Source organism: Episyrphus balteatus, chromosome 1 (genome assembly GCF_945859705.1).
Source record: "Episyrphus balteatus chromosome 1, idEpiBalt1.1, whole genome shotgun sequence".
NCBI classification, from domain to species: domain Eukaryota; kingdom Metazoa; phylum Arthropoda; class Insecta; order Diptera; family Syrphidae; genus Episyrphus; species Episyrphus balteatus.
This window is the reverse complement of record NC_079134.1, coordinates 123,934,256-123,954,413: the sequence shown is the minus strand read 5'-3', so window position 1 is coordinate 123,954,413 and position 20,158 is coordinate 123,934,256. Positions and strand designations below refer to the sequence as shown.

At 31.2% G+C, this 20,158-nt stretch overlaps 2 protein-coding genes across 4 annotated transcripts in view; one reads left to right on the top strand and one right to left on the bottom strand.

Moving 5' to 3' along the window:
* The window catches only part of LOC129907475 (uncharacterized), a 35,097-nt gene extending 33,656 nt beyond the window's left edge, over nt 1-1,441 (bottom strand). The window contains exon 1 of the mRNA XM_055983732.1: nt 514-1,441. Within this exon, the coding sequence (XP_055839707.1) occupies nt 514-944 (431 nt within the window). The 5' untranslated portion in view covers nt 945-1,441. The remainder of the gene's footprint in view (nt 1-513) is intronic.
* LOC129907473 (probable beta-hexosaminidase fdl) overlaps nt 1-20,158 on the top strand; it is an 85,188-nt gene that overhangs the window by 51,651 nt on the left and 13,379 nt on the right. For 2 of the 3 annotated variants that reach the window (XM_055983729.1, XM_055983728.1), the window contains exons 2-10: nt 13,779-13,964; nt 14,030-14,562; nt 14,628-14,784; nt 14,858-15,107; nt 17,119-17,236; nt 17,295-17,505; nt 17,598-17,821; nt 17,909-18,003; nt 18,076-18,170. In XM_055983729.1, the coding sequence (XP_055839704.1) occupies nt 13,798-13,964; nt 14,030-14,562; nt 14,628-14,784; nt 14,858-15,107; nt 17,119-17,236; nt 17,295-17,505; nt 17,598-17,821; nt 17,909-18,003; nt 18,076-18,170 (1,850 nt within the window). In that variant the 5' untranslated portion in view covers nt 13,779-13,797. Of the gene's footprint in view, nt 1-2,112; nt 2,665-13,778; nt 13,965-14,029; nt 14,563-14,627; nt 14,785-14,857; nt 15,108-17,118; nt 17,237-17,294; nt 17,506-17,597; nt 17,822-17,908; nt 18,004-18,075; nt 18,171-20,158 lie in introns of those variants that run through there. The other variant, XM_055983727.1, reaches the window with a different exon arrangement.

Sequence of the window (20,158 nt, the reverse complement as noted above, 5' to 3'; positions counted from 1 at the left end):
AACTTTTTATTAAATTAACTGTTGGACAAAATTATTGCGAAAGTCTTGTAGCACTATAACAAGAATCATACAACTTTCCAATTAAGTGCTACAAATAACCACCTGAATTATTCAGAACGCAAAATTTTTTAAAAAGTTTCACCAAAGGCAACTCTGTTCTTTCAACATTATTCCATTAAATTCCCTTCATAAAAGCAATTTCCAAATGATTCATTCAAATTAAATACTGACTTCTTCCACCTCATCGTCATTGAATAAACCTTTAATTTCCTTTTATTTTATGCTTACACCATTGGAAATTAATTGAAACACAACAATTAAAATAATTCTCTGTCCTACTTAGCAACAACAATCGACCAATCAACCATTACGATAAAAAGGTCTTCTTCCTTCAGTTGAAGTAATTACAATTTTTTTTTTTCTTGTTGTATAACCTGAACATTACCCCCCCCCCCCCCCCACAAAATGAAGATACAAGTCAAAATAATAAAATTTCAATATTTATATACACACCCGCCAAGTAAAACGTTAACGTTGCCATTTATATGATTAGATCCATCCGAACTTCCGCCACTGCTACTACTGCTACCACTACCACCCATAACAGGTGCTCCACCACTCCAACTTCCTGCCGAATAACCTCCAAAAGCTCCAACACCACCACCATAACTACTACCACTACCAGCGCCATTAATTGTTCCACTTCTTAAATTTTGCTGATGAAGTAATCCGAGTCCGCCAATTTGCGGACTACTACTAATGTTATTTTGATTGTAAGCACTATTTGCCGCAAACGAAGAAATTGCTACTTCCGTTTGTGTTTTTGTTGTTGTTGTTGTTGTTGTAAAAGTCCAAGGCAACATCATTGTTGAATTATTGTGATTTTCGTGACCGTTAAAATGGCTAAATGCCGCCATAACTGCCAAACGTTTCATAGATGACATTTTTTTACGTTACAACTTATTTTATATGTAACGTTACATATAGTTCAAATTTTTTTTGATTATGTCAAACCGTCAAACGACTAAACGTGTTACTCATACAGAATTTGTGCAATTGTTGAAACTTTTAATGTGCGAAAGTCCTGTTCTTGTCACAGATGAGGATACTCATCCTTGCACTTAACACACTCACAGAAAATAAAAATTAATTTATTTTTTTTTTTTATTCAAGGATACTTTCGTTTCGTGTCGTTGTCGTTCTTCTTGTTCTCGTCTTGATGTTGATGTTTGACTAAACCCTTATCATTTTTTTTTTTTTAGCTTTTTTACTTATTAGGGGTAGAACCGTTTAATAGGAATACAAAAAAGAAAAAAAAAAAAAGACGAACACACATGTCGCGGCGACACGACACAGGACGATGTCGACACTATTGCCCGTTGTGTTGAAGAATTTCGAGAAAATATCCTTCGTCAATATTGTAGTTGAACCTTCCAACCTGGTTACTCTAGTCGGACTGAATCCGACTCAGAAAGGTAGTAGACTAGGAGGTTGGTTTCCTTTTTTTTTTGGGGGGCCGTTGCTGGTTTTGTGTGTGTTTGAATATTTTATATTTATTCTGCTGCTGTGTTGTGTTGTGTTTTGGCTTTCTAGGGTGGATGTCTCCACTTTCACTTCCCGTAGTCATCAGAGTTGTCGGGCCTTTGTCGAGTGACGGTGGTGGCGGCAGGAGCAGGAAACAAAAAAAAAATATAGAAAAAGTTTGAAACATTTTCAACTGACACAGTACACACAGTTGAAAATAGCAAGGAGCAGCAGTAGCAATCCAAAACACAAACACCACTTTGTTTTTCTTTTGCTTGGTGTTTATTTTTTATTTTATACACAAACGTATATAACGGTTATTTGTTGTTGTTGTTTGGTATAAAAAAAGGACGAAGAAGACAAAAAACGACACTCGTTTTAATATAAAATTAAAAACAAGAAGAAAAAAAAAAAGTGAATACAAACTGAAAGAGGACAATTTTTCTATTGAAGGTGCAGAGGATTATAAGGACGACGACGACGAGAAGGAGCAGAGACATTTTCAAGATTTTTGTTGTTATTATTTTTTTTATTTTTTAGGAAAAAGAAGAACAATGTTGTTTAGTGTTTTACAGTCTGAAAGTGTTATGCTCGGGGAGTACAACACAAAACAGTTCAAATTGTTTTAGTGAAATCTAAAGCACCGCCATGGACAAAGCTTGGCATATTAATGTTTTAAGCTTTTCAATACTTACTTAAGACTTAACTCGGGCGGGCCTATATTTGCTATTTTGAATACGATGACACGATATCTAGAATTTAGTGTTGTTTACATAAAATGAAATTGAAATAGATATTTGAAAGATTTTTTTTTTTTTTTTCTTTGAAAACCTTTGAGTTCGTAGACGAAGACGAAAAATCTTGGCGCGCTTTGGTTATGTTTCTAAGAAATTATGATGTTTCATTTTGGTGGAATAAATTTTAAGCCCTTGGGTGTACGAAAATATTTGATTTCCGTTTGATGAGTGTTTTTATTTCGAGAAATATGAGAAAAATCAACCGCATGATAAAATGGGTTTTTTTTTATTATTGTTTGTGAATTTTTTTTTATTGGATTGTAAATATAGTATAGCGATATAATGATATTTAAGTGGCAATGAAGTGGAAAATGATTGAAATTTTGAAAAATATGGAAACATTGTAAGTATGGGTTCTTGTTATTTTATTTGTAATACGTTAATATTCACGTTAAATTAAAAATAAACTCAAGCACTTTTAAAAACAGTGAAATTAGATAAAACAAAAACGGTACTTGATTTGTGGAGTTAAGATTTTCGAACGAAGTAATTATAATTTCTTTGTTGACATGCGTATTAAAATGAGTAATAGCACTTTCTTACTCAATCGACCATATTTCTATAAATTTTTGAAAAAAATAAAAAAACAAAAAAAACATCATTAATATAATATCAATGTTAACTTGGCCTCATGAAAGGTAAACTTTTTCTAATTGTTTCCTAAAAGATGACCATTTATGTGAACACTTTTGAATACCATTAATTTTTTACCGACTTCCAAAAAGGAGGAGGTATTCAATTCGTCTGTATTTTTTTTTTTTTTTTTTTTTTTTATGTTTGTTACCGCATAACTTTGGACTGAGTGAACCAATTTTGATAATTCTTTTTGTATTGGATAGCTGTTGGCTGCAGTGTGGTCCCATTTCAATTTCGTTCACTTTTTGCCGTAGGAACTATTTTAAAAACCATGGAAGTCGGTTTTGTTTTTTTGCTAAAAATGATTATGTTGTCAACATACAATTTTCAAAAAAACATTGCTTTAAAAAAATTCATCCATCCATCCAAACAAATTATTCAGAAAACGCAACAAAAAACTGTGACAAGTACATATATCGGATTTGTATGAATTTCAGTTTTTGAAGGGTCATATAATATAAGAATTACGGCGTTTTAGTAGTTTCCATTTAGGGCAACATGTGTTGTATTACCTTAAAAAGCCAATTTTATTTTTTGGAAAACATGAAAATTGGAAATACGGTCTTTTATGTATTTACTCCTCAAATAACGTCGTAATCTTTAGCTTGAATAGAAAACTATAAGATGGTATTATTATCTTACATTTAATTGTTTCATAAAAAAAATCATCACAAATTCACATTCTGAATATAAGAACTTATGCTCTGTCACGAACCCTTAGTCTGAATTTCTCAATCTCTGCGATACGACAAATAGAACTCAAGATATAAGCTTTTTGAAGTAACCATATCGGCTCGATTCGCGGAAAGTTGTTAATTCAAAAAACAAACAAAAAATTAAACAGAAAAGTCTCCAAAGCAAAGCCGTTTAAATATAGCTTATATTTATCTTGAGTTCAATTGATCGCACTAAATGACAGAGCATCAGCTTATGCATTTAAAATATTAATGGCTTTACAGACAACCAATTTTTTTTTCAAATTGTGTTGCTGTGTTCGTTTACATTTAACTTAAACTTTTTTGATTACCCCACAAATTGTATAGTTTTGATTTTTTAAATAAATACATTTTTTGTCGAAAAATATTTTCAATTAAAAAAATTTTGATAATTGTGTTCCTCAAAATTGTCATCTTAAATTTTAAAATTTAAAATTGTTTTTAAATATTTCTAAGGGTATTCAAAAAAAAAGTTAAAGAGTGGTCAATGACGTTTTAATGAAGTAATATCGAATAGAGTTATAAAGTTTAAAAAAATCAATTCTTCGAAAAATGAAGTTGGTGAAAATAAATCACAGGTATACAATAATGGTGGCCATTTTAATAATCATCTTTTAGAAAATTTTTTTTTTTTAATTTGATACTTTTTGGACCAATTTAACACAGCTCCTCTTAATTTTCTAGAAACTTTGTATTATTCTGTCACGTATACACAAATTACACCACATGCCCGACAGTGATAAAATACACTGCAACTTTTAAAGATTAAAAATTGAAATATACTTACTAGAGATGCCGCGAACATTGATTTGGCCGAATACCGAATATTCGGCCGCCGAATACCGAATATTCGGCCGCCGAATATTCGGCCAAGGACACTCAGAAAAAAACGTTGGTAATTTTAAAAAAATGTATACTTTGTCTCAAGAATAGATGTGGCTTAAAAATTCCCAACAACATCGTATTGTAACGATGAATAACTGAACTACTTTTAAGATAAATGTCTGAACACACTACCTACTACTGCAAAGATAGACATCTAAAATCGAATTATATATGAGGACTGTTCGCCAAGATCGAACGGCGGACCCATCCAAGTGGTGGTCAACACATACTACAAAATTTCATATTTTGACAACATTTGCAAAAGTCTACCTTTCTTCTCCTGGGAAATCAAAAGCTGAAAATTTGTTTTATTCATTAATTTTTTCTTAGCTCCCTTGTTCCAAACTCAAAGTTGCCCAACTTGTTGTTTTACTAATATCCCTAGGTTATTTGTGACAGTCAATTTCACAAACTGTCAATTTCGAATGATGTGTCGTTTAAATTGAAGGTTTTTTTTTTAATTAATGGTTTCATATGTATGTTTAATGATTTATTCAAACCAATAAGATTTCGAGGGAAACGCACCCAATTTACAATGAAAAAGTAGATTTTCCAAGATTACAAAAGGAAACTCCTAAACAAAAATGTTTTTTTGCAGAGAAAAAAATCCAACGAATAAAATCAATTTTTATTACACAAATCACTTTTGCATTTATTTTAAATTAAAAGATATAAACTAAATATATGCACAAATATGCGATTGATTTCACTATTACAAAAAGTAGATGCATGGCTAATTTTCCAAAATACACCAGTTATTATTTTTCAATAAAAAGTTTTTTCTCTATGACATTTAAACAAACTTTTGAAACAGAAATAATAATAAATAACGACATTTTTAAAGTAAAAACTCAAGTTTGCTCGAAAACTTCTGATAATTCCTGAAGTTGAAAAAATTAAAGTTGATAAACTTTAGCTTTGAAAATTGAAAGTTAAAAACGTCAACTTTCAGTGAATTAAAACAATTTTTCAAGTTGAGAATAAAAATCCTCGAGTTGTGTTCAACTTCGAGTGAATAAAATCGCCCTATACGTACTAAAATTAAATTTTTTTAATAAAACACACATTTTGGTATAGTAATTTGTCTTTTTTCTTCTCCATTTGGTATTCGGTATCCGGCCAAATAGTTAAACTATTCGGCCGAATACCGAATACCTGAAAAATAGGCCGAATAGGCCGAATACCGAATAGTGGCCGAATGTTCGCGGCATCTCTAATACTTACTGTCGCGTATTTAGAATATTTTTTTTTTATTTTTGTAACTTTTGCTTAAAAATAATGAAATCAGTTGACCTTTTTGGACCATTTTCTGACGACGGACATTATATATTCCAAATTTAACATATAAAGTGTAGGCATTTGTGAGCTTTTCAGTAAAAAGTCCTTGTTGATTTTTGACAAATCCCAAAGGATATTCAAAGGTTTTGCAAATTTGTTTTTAAAGGATGTTTTGACAACGTTGCGCACACTCGAGTCCGAAAGCTATAAGAACGTTCAATGTGCAGAAAAATTAAGAAGATTTGGGGCACAATCTTATGTATAAAATTACTGAAATGTGCCGATTTCTCTCACTTATCTTGTTACCAGCAGGACAATGAATATAGCCTAGTCACCAATGCGCAAGATGAGATTAACAGTTAAGTAGAAGAGTTGATTTAACGTCTGGCAGCTTACCTTGTTTCAACACTCAAATACCCTTTAAGTGGATATTGAAAACTCAAACACGGTTTGCTTTCTCTAAAATTTTTAATTTAACTTTTATTATTTAAAAATTTCCCGTTGCTAACAAAAAATATACTATATTTTATTGATTCCCTTTAGCAAGTGCATTTTAAATGCAAATAATGCGTGTTCGAAAGTAATTTCCCCTTTTTTTGATGTTTGCATGACAACTTCTTTGGGGTTTTCCACGAACATGAACAAACGCTGTTATTTGTTGTGCTCAGCACATGCATGCTTTAAAACAAAAAATACCCACAACAACCACAACCCATCAACATCGAATCCCTACAAAAAAAAAAAAAAAAATAGCTAATAAAATGGAGTCCTTAACACTTTTCTCCTATTTCACTTTTTATCCTCTGACTTAAGGTGTATACGTTAAACCCACCCAAAACCGGGTCGCCTTTTTGTTGTTGAAACTTTATTTCATCATGTATAACGTTTTCAATAAAAATTGTTGCTGCTTCTCTGTTTTATTAATTTCATTCTTTACAATGACGAAACAAAAAACAACAATACTACCTTTATGTTTAAAATTTCAAAAAAAAAAAAAAAAACATTGCCTTACGTTTAAAAAATAAAAGTTTTCAATTTCATTTAAGGCCACTTTCTCCGAATGGGAAAACACGTGAAAACTTTTTTTACAGCTTTTTGTTTCTTGTTTTTTTTTTGTAGCAAAAGAATCTTTAAATGCATTTTATTCTCTATACAACCTGAAGCAATTTAACGTTACGTCCTGTGTGAATTATTTACAGGTAGGAGGAGAGCAACACAAAAAAAAAAGAAAAAATGGCTTACAACATCTATACACATAGTCGTAATAGAAGGGCAGCAAACTAACTGTTGCTTTATGGTTGGTCTGGTCAATTCGTTTCAACAGTCACGTGAGAAGTCGAGTAATCGACCATGTCTTCAGTTTTTAAGCTGCATGTCCTTCAATTGCAATGCCAAATACAAATATATTACAAAAAAAAAAAAACATACACCTACACACACACACAAACAAACGTCAAGTAAACGTCAAATTCAAGGAATTAAGGTTATTTGATTTTTTATTGCGTGTAATGCCAGAGGCAGAGAGTAACCTTGAATTAAATTTGTAGCCGGTCGTGTCGTTGTTGTTCGCTTTTAATGTGCCTTTAAGGGCGGGTGAGCATGTGAATATTTGCTAGAGACATATATATTTCAAATTGTTTTAAAGACAATAAAGGGTGTTCTAGTTTTATAATCAAGTTAACATGAATGAACTCATTCAGGTGACGCAACTTCCTTTAACTTTGAATAAAGTTGCCACAATTTTGGAAGAGTACCAAAGTGTTACATTTTTGTATGGGTTTCGTATAACAGTATTACCTGAGCGCATAAATTTGATGGGTTTAGTAGAAAAGAATTTGAAAAATAAAAAAGTCTGAGAAATGAAGCAAGAAGACCCCAAAAAACCTTAAATTTCTTCCAAGCTTCCTGGGCCCTATTGCACCAACCACTTTGCACTTTGCATTTTGCAAATTTGCACTTTAACTTTGCAAATTCTGTTGCACCAAACTCCAATTTGCAAAGAGGAAATTATTTTTTTGAAAAGTAAAACAAAAATTCTTTCTTTGCAAATTTTGTTGCACCAACCACAAATTTGCAAAGCATAAAGTACTTTTCTGAAAAGTGCAAAGTTTTGCCAATTTGCAGAGAATTCTTCGATTTCGTTGCACCTACCAAAAAAACTTTGCACTTTCCATATCAAATTCTGCAAAGTTTTGCAATAATATGCAAAGACAAAATTTCATTTTCGGATGGCCATTTCTCGTGTATAGTTCGAGTATATTAAATGATAATTTAAAATAAATCGCTTTGAATGACTTTTTGAAGATAGAGTATAGTAATAGGTACGTGAGTGATAAAAAATTAAGAATGAATTTTGAAATTAGGAATAATTAACTATTGGGAATATTCAACTATGTGAAAAGAAGTTGAAGTGGCATTATTAGAATTTGTTGTGTTCTTTTTACAAATCATTTAGGAACGATTTGTTGTTAGATAATCATAAACTGTCAAACCAATTTTTTTTATAATAATTCCAATTCCTTTATTATAACCGAAAATCATGTTTTTATTCAAAATAAATTTTCTCCCATCATTTCCAAAATTACATTTTAACTTAATTTTTCCGCTGATTAATAAAAGTAATACAAATGTTTGAATTGTCTTGAAAACCAAACATCTTATTTCTTAGATCAACAACTGACTAAACTCGTATCATGGAAGTGAGATGGATAAAGTTACGAATCGTGACTATTTGACACTTCAAAAGGAGTTTAGGAACCATTTCAAATAGTTATAAATTGTAACTAAACAATAGACCATTTAGTTGGATAATATAAACATAAGTAAACTTTGGTAAAATAAAGAACGCACCTCTGCCCTCTGCTTCATGGCCACATAGCCTCCTCTAGAATTGCCAACCAACTTATTCAAAATTATCCGTCATTCAAAAAATTATTGCAATTTAAAGCTAAAATAATGATATTATATTGATATTAAAAATTCCATTATTTTCTTCTTTAAACAAATTATAGCAAAGCAATAGTCTAAGTAACTTTAAACAACAAAATAACAAATGATAATGTAAAGTACAACAAAATTTCAAAAGATATTGTTGTTTAACCTTCCGATGACAACAGGGGTGCTATACCACCCCAGGCTTGATTTTTCTTTCTTTGTTTTTTTTTTTAGATACAACTATTGTTTTTTTTTTTTTGTGAATTATCTTCTTTCTGATTCTGTTGAACCCTATGAAGTGTTATGATTAAATATATAATTTTTATTATACCTAAAAGTATTTTTGAAGTGAAAACTTCTTTAGTATCGTAGTGATTTGAAACAAGATGAAACCAAAACGCGACACGGCTTCAACTTGTTATAACTTTTTTGTTTAAATAGTTAGATGAATGAAATTTGTACTGTAGATAGGTAATTAAATAAATTATAATTGTACAAAATTTCAATTAATTTCATATTCAAAATTCGGAGATAACGGAAAAAAGATGTTCTTTTCCAACACACGTTATATCTTTTGATCTAGTGCACATACAAATTTGATTTAACTTTAATACGCATGCTGATAACATAACCTTTTATTTGATATATCACACATAACGGTACGTGCTCTACAAGTTACACAATCTTAAATTGAAACATACCTCAAAACACCTGTGGTGATCTGTTGGCGATGACCAGCCAAGGGAAGTACCGTAATCTCAGTCTGGAAATTCGACATGGTTGACTTTAAAAAATTCTAACTTCTCTTGTAGACATCTTTGAAATAAGATTTATACATCATTATACAAGGTGAAACAATAAGCTTTCACATGGTATAAAATTTTGTATAGGTTGTCAAACAAAAAAATTGAATTAATAGCATGAGAACATAAAAATAAATGTTTTTTTGATGAAATTTCATCGAGTTTAAAAAATTCTAGCTCTTTTTGTAGATGTCTTATAGACTTGATCGATATATATATTTTGAGCTAAGACAATAAGCTTTCAGATGGTGTAGGTTGTTAGGGAAGAAAATGAATTTAATAGCGTGAGAAGATAAAAATACGTGTTTTTCGCTTTTCTTGATGGAAATTGATCGAGTTAAAAAAATTCTAGCTTTTTTTTTGTAGATGTCTCATAGACCTGATCGATATATATATTTTGAGCTTAGACAATAAGCTTTCAGATGATATAAAATTTATATAGGTTGTCATATAAAAAACATGAATTTGAAGGTGATAGAATAAAAATATGTAGGTAGATTTTTTCTATTTTTTTTTTTTTTTTTTTTGCAAGAAAAATGATTTTTTAAGGTTTCAGTTCTACCACGTGTGAACTGCACACATGATTTTTTTTTTAATTTAATTTTAGGACAACCAAAAAGTGTGTTGTTATCGAAAGGTTAAGTAAAAAAAGAAGATTTCAACCTTTCTTAACAACAACAAAAAAAAAGTTGAAACTATTTATTGCTTTCCTTTGCAAATTTTCAAATTACGCAAAGTTCCATTTTTAGTTGGTGTAACGCCCGCATTTTTTGCTTTGCAAAAAAAGTATCAAAAATTGCAAAGTGCAAAGTGGGAAACTTTAAATTTTTGGTGCAACACTTTGCACTTTTACTTTGCAGAAAAGTATTGTTTGATGGAAATTGATCGAGTTAAAAAAATTCTAGCTTTTTTTTTGTAGATGTCTCATAGACCTGATCGATATATATATTTTGAGCTTAGACAATAAGCTTTCAGATGATATAAAATTTATATAGGTTGTCATATAAAAAACATGAATTTGAAGGTGATAGAATAAAAATATGTAGGTAGATTTTTTCTATTTTTTTTTTTTTTTTTTTGCAAGAAAAATGATTTTTTAAGGTTTCAGTTCTACCACGTGTGAACTGCACACATGATTTTTTTTTTAATTTAATTTTAGGACAACCAAAAAGTGTGTTGTTATCGAAAGGTTAAGTAAAAAAAGAAGATTTCAACCTTTCTTAACAACAACAAAAAAAAAGTTGAAACTATTTATTGCTTTCCTTTGCAAATTTTCAAATTACGCAAAGTTCCATTTTTAGTTGGTGTAACGCCCGCATTTTTTGCTTTGCAAAAAAAGTATCAAAAATTGCAAAGTGCAAAGTGGGAAACTTTAAATTTTTGGTGCAACACTTTGCACTTTTACTTTGCAGAAAAGTATTGTTTTGCAAAGTTGCAAAATGCAAAGTGCAAAGTGGTTAGTGGAATAGGGCCCTGGACGAAGTGAAGGAATTTATAAAGTTGTTGGAGTTGACGGGTATACTGCCGACACAAATATTCTTGCTTTAAACCTTGAAAAATAGACCTAATGTAACTGAAACTATGTTCAGTAACGATGACGTGTCGTTTTACCAGCTGAAAACTTCTACAACTTCATTTAAGGGGCTTTCCAGTCCAGAAAGGATAACATTTTCGAATCGGTTACCAACTTTTTGACTTGAAATACATTATATCTAGCAATCAAACATAAAACACCCAGTTGTTTAAATGATTTCGCGATTCTTACTATCCAACTAGAACTAGTGTGTACGAATATCATCAATTTGAAGACTATTTTTTCCTTGTGCCACTATAATAAAACTTTCATGGGCATCAAACCGACGCCTTTTGTTGCCATAAGTACGAGTATTATTGATTTGTAAAAAAAATAATAGGGTTCAAATAAAAAAAAAAAAATCAAACAAGAAAACTTTACGTACCTGTCGATGATAGCTCATACTCATATTTTGCTCATAATTTTTATTGAAAGTAGCACAAGGCTAGTTTATTGATTTTTACATTCAATACTATACGATGATTCTTGAATTAAAGAAGCTCATGATCTTGAGCTTTTAAGTTTGGCGACTACCTGCTCATAGATTTTTTTTTTTGTTGTTATTTTTACCTATATTTTTCCAATTATTTTGTCCTTAATTGAATTGAATCACCTGTAATTTTAGTAACGATTTTGTTTTTAATTTGGAAGTATAATTATATTTTATTGTGTTGCGAATTGTAATTGCTTAATAAATAAAGTGAATCTTAAAATCCTTCAGTCGAGTTGCACGGTTAAATTAAGATGACAAATAATTGACGAAATGATTCTAGGGGAATTTGGTCGCTTAAACTTTCAAAATTAGAACCCCGAACACTGAAACTCATACCGGAATAGCTACCCTGTTTTGATGTTAAAAAAAAAAACTGAGCGAAAAATGAAATTGAGGCACAAATATTTTAAAAACGGGTAAATTATTAAAAAAAATATTATGGAAAATAAACTATTCAAAAGTGTTATACCATTTTTCTACTCAAAAAATAAAAATTTTGGACACCATGTGCCGTTATACTTTTCGTTTAGATTTTAACCCAGAAAACTAGTCATAACTTTAAAAAAATGTTAAAAGAACGCTTTTGAAGGTATGATTTTTTTTTTATGTGAGTCTATTTTTTGACAAAGATACTTTTCCTAAGAATCTATGTATACATTTTTAAAATAATGACCGTTTTTGTAACGATACAAATTCAACTCTCTTTGCTATTTTTCGATTTTTTGTCTATAGCTTGAAAAGCAAGCAAAACAAATTTCAATTACATATATTTTTGTAAACTTTCTTTGTTCCTGAACATAGACATGATGAAAATGTTGTTTTTTACTAAAAACTATTGTGACTTTGACGTTAAATTTTTTTCTTTCTTTTCCATGAATTTAAAAAAAAAAAAAATCAAAAATTCTAATTGGATTATAATTAAGCTTAATAGAAGCGAAAATATTTTAATATTATTAACTATTGTTTTCTCAAAAAACCAAGAAATTTGTTTTTTTTTTTTTTTGTTTTTTTGTTTTTAACTCTTAGATAACCTCTTTTTCAAGCGGTTACACTTATCGTGTTCCTTAAATTTTGTCCTACATGTACCTTGCTCCAAAATAGAATTTGAGTTCGAAGACCAACATTTAATTTATCTAAAAATCAACATTCTTTCACCTTGACCTCACTTCTTTTATAGACTACTTGATTCATGATTCTTGTAACAAACGAAACATCTATGCCAAATTGTACGTCTGTATAATTGTTTTATCCTTAAACAAAAAACCGAATTATACATGAAATATTCGACTTTTGGCTCCTATTTCAATATTTAAAAACACCCAAATATTATATTTTAAAAGGTTATAATGTACCAGAGCATATTTTTGTTTTAATTGCTTTGAACTTTATATCTATGCCCTTAAAAACAACTTGCACCACTTTTAATTCTTTGTTTTCTGTCATAAATAAGACGTAGTATGATCGTAATCTACATATATCCTCTATAAAATTTCCTATTAAAACTTTGAACTATTAAAATTACATGCCGGCATTGTATTCCTCCTATATTTTTATCCAATCTCTTTCAGTCAATTAATAAACACTATTCAAATTGTGTAGCTGTCAAAGTTCATTTTATCCTTCTTTACGATAAAGCTTCATTAATCACGAAATAAAAGTCAATGAACTTGTTTTAATTTTTTTTTTCTTCTTCTCAACTAGTACCTAATTTGTGTTATGAGAACACTCAATTTAGTAGGTATTTTCGTGTTTATTCGTTTATTTGCTGACTTTGGAAAATTAAATTCCTTTTTAGAGAAAATACCTGTTATTTATTTAGGTGGTTGTTGTTAAATATTACAAAGTAATTGCCAAAGAAGTAAATTCAACAACAACAGAACAAAAAAAACACAATAAATTGTTCACTTTGGTGTATACGTACCTTTTTTGAAATGTATTCTTTTATTGTATTTCTCCATTACGTTAATAAAGTTTATTTTTCATTAGGTTTTAAGTGATTTGAAAATCAATTTTAATTTTTAATATAATATAAAATTTTAAACCCGTTGAGTTACAAGAATTACTTCATAAATTGTTAATATTGATGTTATTTTAAAAATTCAATTTTCTTATCTTTTTTTTCGTTTTTTTTTTTTTCAGGATACGGTTTGCACTTAAAATGGCTCTCGCGGTATCTCTGCGTAGAGCGCTACTAATGCTGCTCACTGCAACAGTATTTATATTGGTTGTATTATATTGGAATCAAGGTGCTTTAAAACATCAATCGTTCATCAGTACATTCGAAAAGTCCATCAAAAACCGAGCCGAAATGAATATGTACACCATGTGAGTATTTTTAATATTTAAAAACTTAGTCCATCAAATTGAACTTAAAATTTTTTATATTCCAGACCATCCGAAAAAACATGGACGTACAAATGTGAAGGTGACAAATGTGTCCGATATCATTATCTCACCGAATCACCCAATGAAAAGAGAGTTCCCTTCCTTAACTGTGCAATGACTTGTGGCGACATTAATATCTGGCCACATCCAACCATCAAATCAGCAGTTACTTCAAAATCCTTGAAGTTTACTTCCGAAGACATAACAATCACCATAGACACTCCATTCCGTAATGTCGACACATTATTTCGCAGTTCATTTGATCTATTTATCAATGATTTGAGGCACATTCAAAAACTAAGCCCTAGAGATGGCGTTGGCGGCAGTAGTGTTAATAGTGTAGTTAGTAATAAAAATAGCAACACAAATAGTTTAAGTAATGAACAGACAACCCATGAGCATAGAAATAGTTTTGTACCTAAACAAAACCGCGCAAACTGTGATATTGATAGCTTTGTAGTCGAGGTGACTATTAAAAAGTCTGGAGACACAAATTTAGGATTCGAAACTGATGAAAGTTACAATATAACAACATTGTGTAAGTAAAACTGATTTGATACCATTTAGAGATTTAAATATATAATATTCTATAAACTCTTTCAGATGACCAACGAAAGTTAACTGCCAAAATAAATGCCAATTCATTTTTTGGAGCCCGTCATGGTCTATCGACATTGCAACAAATGATTTGGTTCGATAATGAAGACAATATTCTAAGAATACTTTCCAAATCATTAATTATTGATGCACCAAAGTTTCGGTAGAATACAATTGAATGCATTTGAAAAGATTAAATAGTTAAAAGCTTTTTGTTTTGTTATATTTGTGTATAGGTATCGTGGAGTCATGTTGGATACGTCGAGACATTATTTTTCTGTAGAGTCAATAAAACGTACTCTGTCAGCAATGTCTCTTGTAAAACTGAATCGATTTCACTGGCATATTACTGATTCACAGAGTTTTCCTTTTGTTTCGAAATTTTATCCAGAATTGGCTGCACATGGAGCTTATTCAGAACGTGAAACCTATACAGATGAAGATATAAAAGAAATATCAACATATGCAAAGCTAAGGGGAATTCAGGTAAATTGTTATATTTTAAGGCTTTTGTGAAGGATCTATTAAAAAAGAGTTTAAAACAAAATAATTCAGATTTTCGTTACTCTTAAAACCATATTTTCTTAGTTAGTTAGTTAGTTAGTTCTTTTTTTTTTTTTTTTGAGAATTGAATAAGACTATTTTTTTTACCTCCAGGTGGGATTAAATGCTTAAGAAAGTTCACGAAACGAATTGCAATCAAATTTTTCCACACTTATTTGAATTGGGCTGACAAAGTTTTGGCAAAAATTGGTTGAAAAAATTTAAAGATTCGTTAAATTTCATATTATTGATATCGTTATCACAAATAGTTTCGCTATTGATCATAAACGCCAAGGCTATTATTTATAAACGTTGTTTAATTTTAAACAACATGTTTGTAGTTGTCTTATAGCTGCCAAACTTTTATCTAAGTATAGATTGTCTTTACTTTGAGTAGTGTGAAAATCTAATAAATATTTCTGAAGATATTTAAAACTTTTCACAATGGGAAGCACTATTGCATTCAAATAAATGTCCGGAATAAGCCTGCGTGGATCAAAAAATGGGCAACATAAGTATTCTGTCTTTTTCGTGCTTATGCGTTACCTATTTCCTTCTAAAGCATACACCCATAAGTCAAGCACTCATTGCAAATACTTCGAATCTTCATTTTAATTTTTTAATGTTAGTATTTAAAGTATTGAATAAACCATTCCATCCTCAGCAAAGAATTACTAATGCACTTTTGAGTCCGTCACTTCGCCTTCAAGCAGGTAATTTAGAACTGTAAAGAGCAGAGGAGTCAATATGTGTACACTACACGTGCTTTGATTTTGAATTCTTCGGGGAATCCAACAATCAATACGATATGAAAATCCTCCAAGGAATCCCCATGATTTTCCATAATGATCCTGATAATTTGGATTGCTTACCTACCCGCGAAAAACCCAAACTTGTCATCAGACGACCATATTATTTTTCGCAGTCAACTAGCTCAGCGATTTTCATGCTTTGTGACATACATCAGCTTATTCGAACGGAAATTACCACAGTTTCGCGTATATTGGAAGAAGATAACCTTTCATTGATCATTTGTATAAGAAGTATAAACCCGATGTCTACCATCTTTTTCCAAAACTCTGAGGTTATTTTGTTTGGTCCAACATATTTGGTCCACTGTCGCCATTTGTGAAGAATTTCTTCATCTTCTACAAAAAGTCGGCCACGAACTTTTGCGAACAGATCTCCTAAACATATCTTCTTATTTGAGTCATCGTGAAAAAGTCAGACAAACTGCAAAATATCACGACAAAAACAGATTCAAGGAACTAATAGCTAAATCCAGGCCTGACACAGGCAAGGTAATAGCTACAAAATGACAACGTACGTGCCAATAACCGAGCAGCTTAATTCGTTCAATTAATTGTAGAAGTTGCAAAGTCACACTAGAAAAAGAGACATTAGAACGGCTGCTTGAGCAATATATATAATTCAACACCTCTACATAACAAAGCAATCGCAAGTAGGTTTAGAAGCTTTAAAAACAAGCAAAGGCAATAAAGTCCAGGCGCGTGATATCCGCTGTAACGCCAACCAGTAATGATCTTACGTTAGACGAACTCATTGCTGGTCAAACGATGCTAAATAGGCGACGGATCTTAAACTAGCAGCCTGTCACGTAGACGAATTCTATCTTAGGCGATTGATATCATTCACCATCTATAATACATGCCAGAGCTAGCAACAGTAGGCCCAATAACTCTAGTCAAACTCCGAAGACCTAACATCAAGCAACGAAAGCAAGGAACGATATTTATAGACACCCTATTGAGTATGAGCCTTTCCATCGGGTTTTGTGCTGAACTAATCCAAAGGCAGTAGTAGCCTGTTTTGTAGACGACTTCTGGTTAGAATTTGAAATCGAATTTCACTTGTAGAACATTTACTTGTAAAATAAATCTTTCTAAAAATTCATATTAAAAAAAACAAACAAATTTTCTCACATTTTTATTAGGTTATACCTGAAATAGACGCACCAGCTCATGCTGGTAACGGTTGGGATTGGGGACCCAAACGAGGACTTGGTGAACTGAGTCTCTGTATCAATCAGCAGCCCTGGAGTTTCTACTGTGGTAAGTCATCTATATCAAACAAAATCATGCATAGTTTTCATCCAACCTATTTCTTTAGGTGAACCACCCTGCGGCCAACTGAATCCCAAAAACAACAATACATATCTCATTCTACAAAAGCTCTATGAAGAGCTACTAAATCTCACCGGTCCAACTGACTACTTTCACCTGGGTGGCGATGAAGTCAACTTAGAGTGCTGGGGCCAGTATTTCAATGACACCGATTTACGTGAAATGTGGTGTGACTTTATGCTTCAAGCTTTAGGACGGTAAGTTGTGTTGCCATCATATAGTCCTGCAATGAATCCACTTCATCTCCACTACATCTAACTTCATATTTGTGTTTTCGTTATTGTTTCAGTCTGAAAATAGCCAACAATAATTCCCTGCCGAAATGGGTGTCGGTTTGGTCCAGTGGCTTGACAAACACCAAATGTCTATCTAAAACACAATTTGCCGTACAAGTTTGGGGTGGAAGTACATGGCAGGAAAACTATGATCTCATCGATAATGGTTTCAGTTTAATATTCTCTCATGTTGATGCCTGGTATTTGGATTGTGGCTTTGGTAGTTGGAGAGCAACAGGTAAATACGAGTATTAGTAGTAGATAGTTTGAGGGATGATGATGTGAATTGAAATCAAATAATATTGTGTGTTGTGCCGTTGGCTAGGTGATGCTGCATGTTCACCATATCGGACGTGGCAAAATGTCTACAAACATCGACCGTGGGAGAGAATGCGTTTGGATAGATTCAGAATAAAACAGGTATGTTTGCACGCATATTGATGAATAATATTGTTATGAATTTTTTTGACAATGTAATGTTTTCTTTTCTAGGTACTCGGTGGTGAGGCTTGTTTATGGACAGAACAAGTCGATGAAGAACAATTGGATAATAGGCTGTGGCCAAGAGCAGCTGCCTTGGCAGAAAGGTATTTAGAAATATATTCATAAGCTGCGCTTGATTAAGTCATAACATCGACTAACAGATTTACGGCTCCGCTTAAACTATTTTATATCTGAATATGAAACCGACAAATGTATTTGGCTGAATTTTACAGGCTTTGTTAGAAATTATGTGGAACATGCCAACTCCGTTTAAATTTAATTATTACTAGATAACATAAGTATTACGCTTTTTAATGTGTTCAACATTTTAGGCATAATATGTGCTTTGCATGATTTTTCTTCAGTCCAGCTATTGTTAAAAGTCAACTATCCAGCTGGCCATATTTGTGTTAAACATGACTTACCATTTGATCAATCCAGGTGTCAACATTGTTTGCATTATATAAACAAATTGCATAGATGCAAAAATTGATGTAGTGTAGGTAGTTATTTTATGTGGTAGTGGCGATATCCAGGCATTAATTACTTAAAGTCTACAAACCAGGGCTTACGTTTTTCTTTTAGTTCAATAGATATTTAACCGTACAAAATCTTGACAGGATTATAATTGTAGTCAAAGAAGTTCTTAAACTCCTAACAAGTCTCATTTAAAAATTGGCCACTATTTATAATGTGCTTAGTAAAACAAGTCTAATTTGTTGAACCTTATTTCGAGCGATCTGCACTTGCCTGACATTTTTGTAATCCCTTTTTCTGCAGTTCTTTTTCGTGCGCAAAAAATTTTGGCAGAAAAGAAATGTACAGTTGGAAACTAAAATGTGATTTTTTACATCGAGAAATTTGTATGGGAGCTTAAATTTAGCTCGATATGCATACTGGATGACGAAAAATTTGTATGTAAGTTTGGGAATCACCGTTACAATGTATAGAGTATAGTGCATAGCTTGGGGTTTGTTGAAATTTTTTAAAGAAAACTATGTATGTGTACTTGAGCAGCATATCAAAGTGTAATATTGACAACAGAGTCTAAAATCATGTGTTTTGCAGAAATTGGGATCCTTCTGTTTGACTCGTCGACAGATTTAAGATACTTTTACAAGAATATTTTATGCAACTAAATCAAAATCAAGTCGATCAGACATGTAGAAATGTAGTGACAAATTTCGAAAATGAATACTATTATGTTTTAATAGAATGGTCACGGTCAGTGATTGCCTTGTTTTTTATATAGACTAATATAGTAATCTTAATTTGCTAAATTGGTACTAAGTTTAGAGATCACAGGCTATCCACTCGTTATTAAAAAAAAATATTAGATTAATTTTTCGAATGAGTAGTAAAGTAGTTGGTTAAAATCAATGAATTATTATTTTGATTATTTGGTCAGTGATATACCTAAACCTATGTAAAATGTTTTATATATTTTTTTTTAGATAAAACTTAAACGGTCACTGTGGTGTATGTGTAACATTTTCGTTTTTAAAAATAATTTTTCGGATATCGCTGACCAAATTTTTCTTTGGCGAGTGTACAAAAAGGTTAAGTCCCAAAATGGCACTTTTCAAACTTTGTACGAACTAGAATAAGCTCTTTATTTGGTATTAGAGTTGGGCACTTTAGTTCATTTGAGTGATCGATCACTTTAGTTCAAATCACGCTAATGAACTAGTTCTGAACTAGTTCATTTTAGTTCAATTTATTTTAATCACTCCGGTTTTGTTAGAATTTAAAAAAAATTAGTTTGTACAAACTTAATCCAAATTTATGTAAAATTGACGCATTCTACATAATAAAACAAAAACAACCTAAAAATAACAGATATGTACATATTTTATTTTCTATAAAAATTCTTAATTTCGTTCATATACTTGTCGAGCTTTCTGGTTCCTGACAAAAGTCTAGAAGAAGTACGTTTTGCTTTCATTAAATGGAAATCATAGTAATGCAAGGACCAAGATGGTACTTGTTTTTCTTTCTTGCTCAGAAATAAGGGTAAGGGGTGCTTGAAGACGATGTTTTACCTCTAAATCTTGAGGTAGAGCAGAGGAACTGATTTCGCTCAACAAAGAAT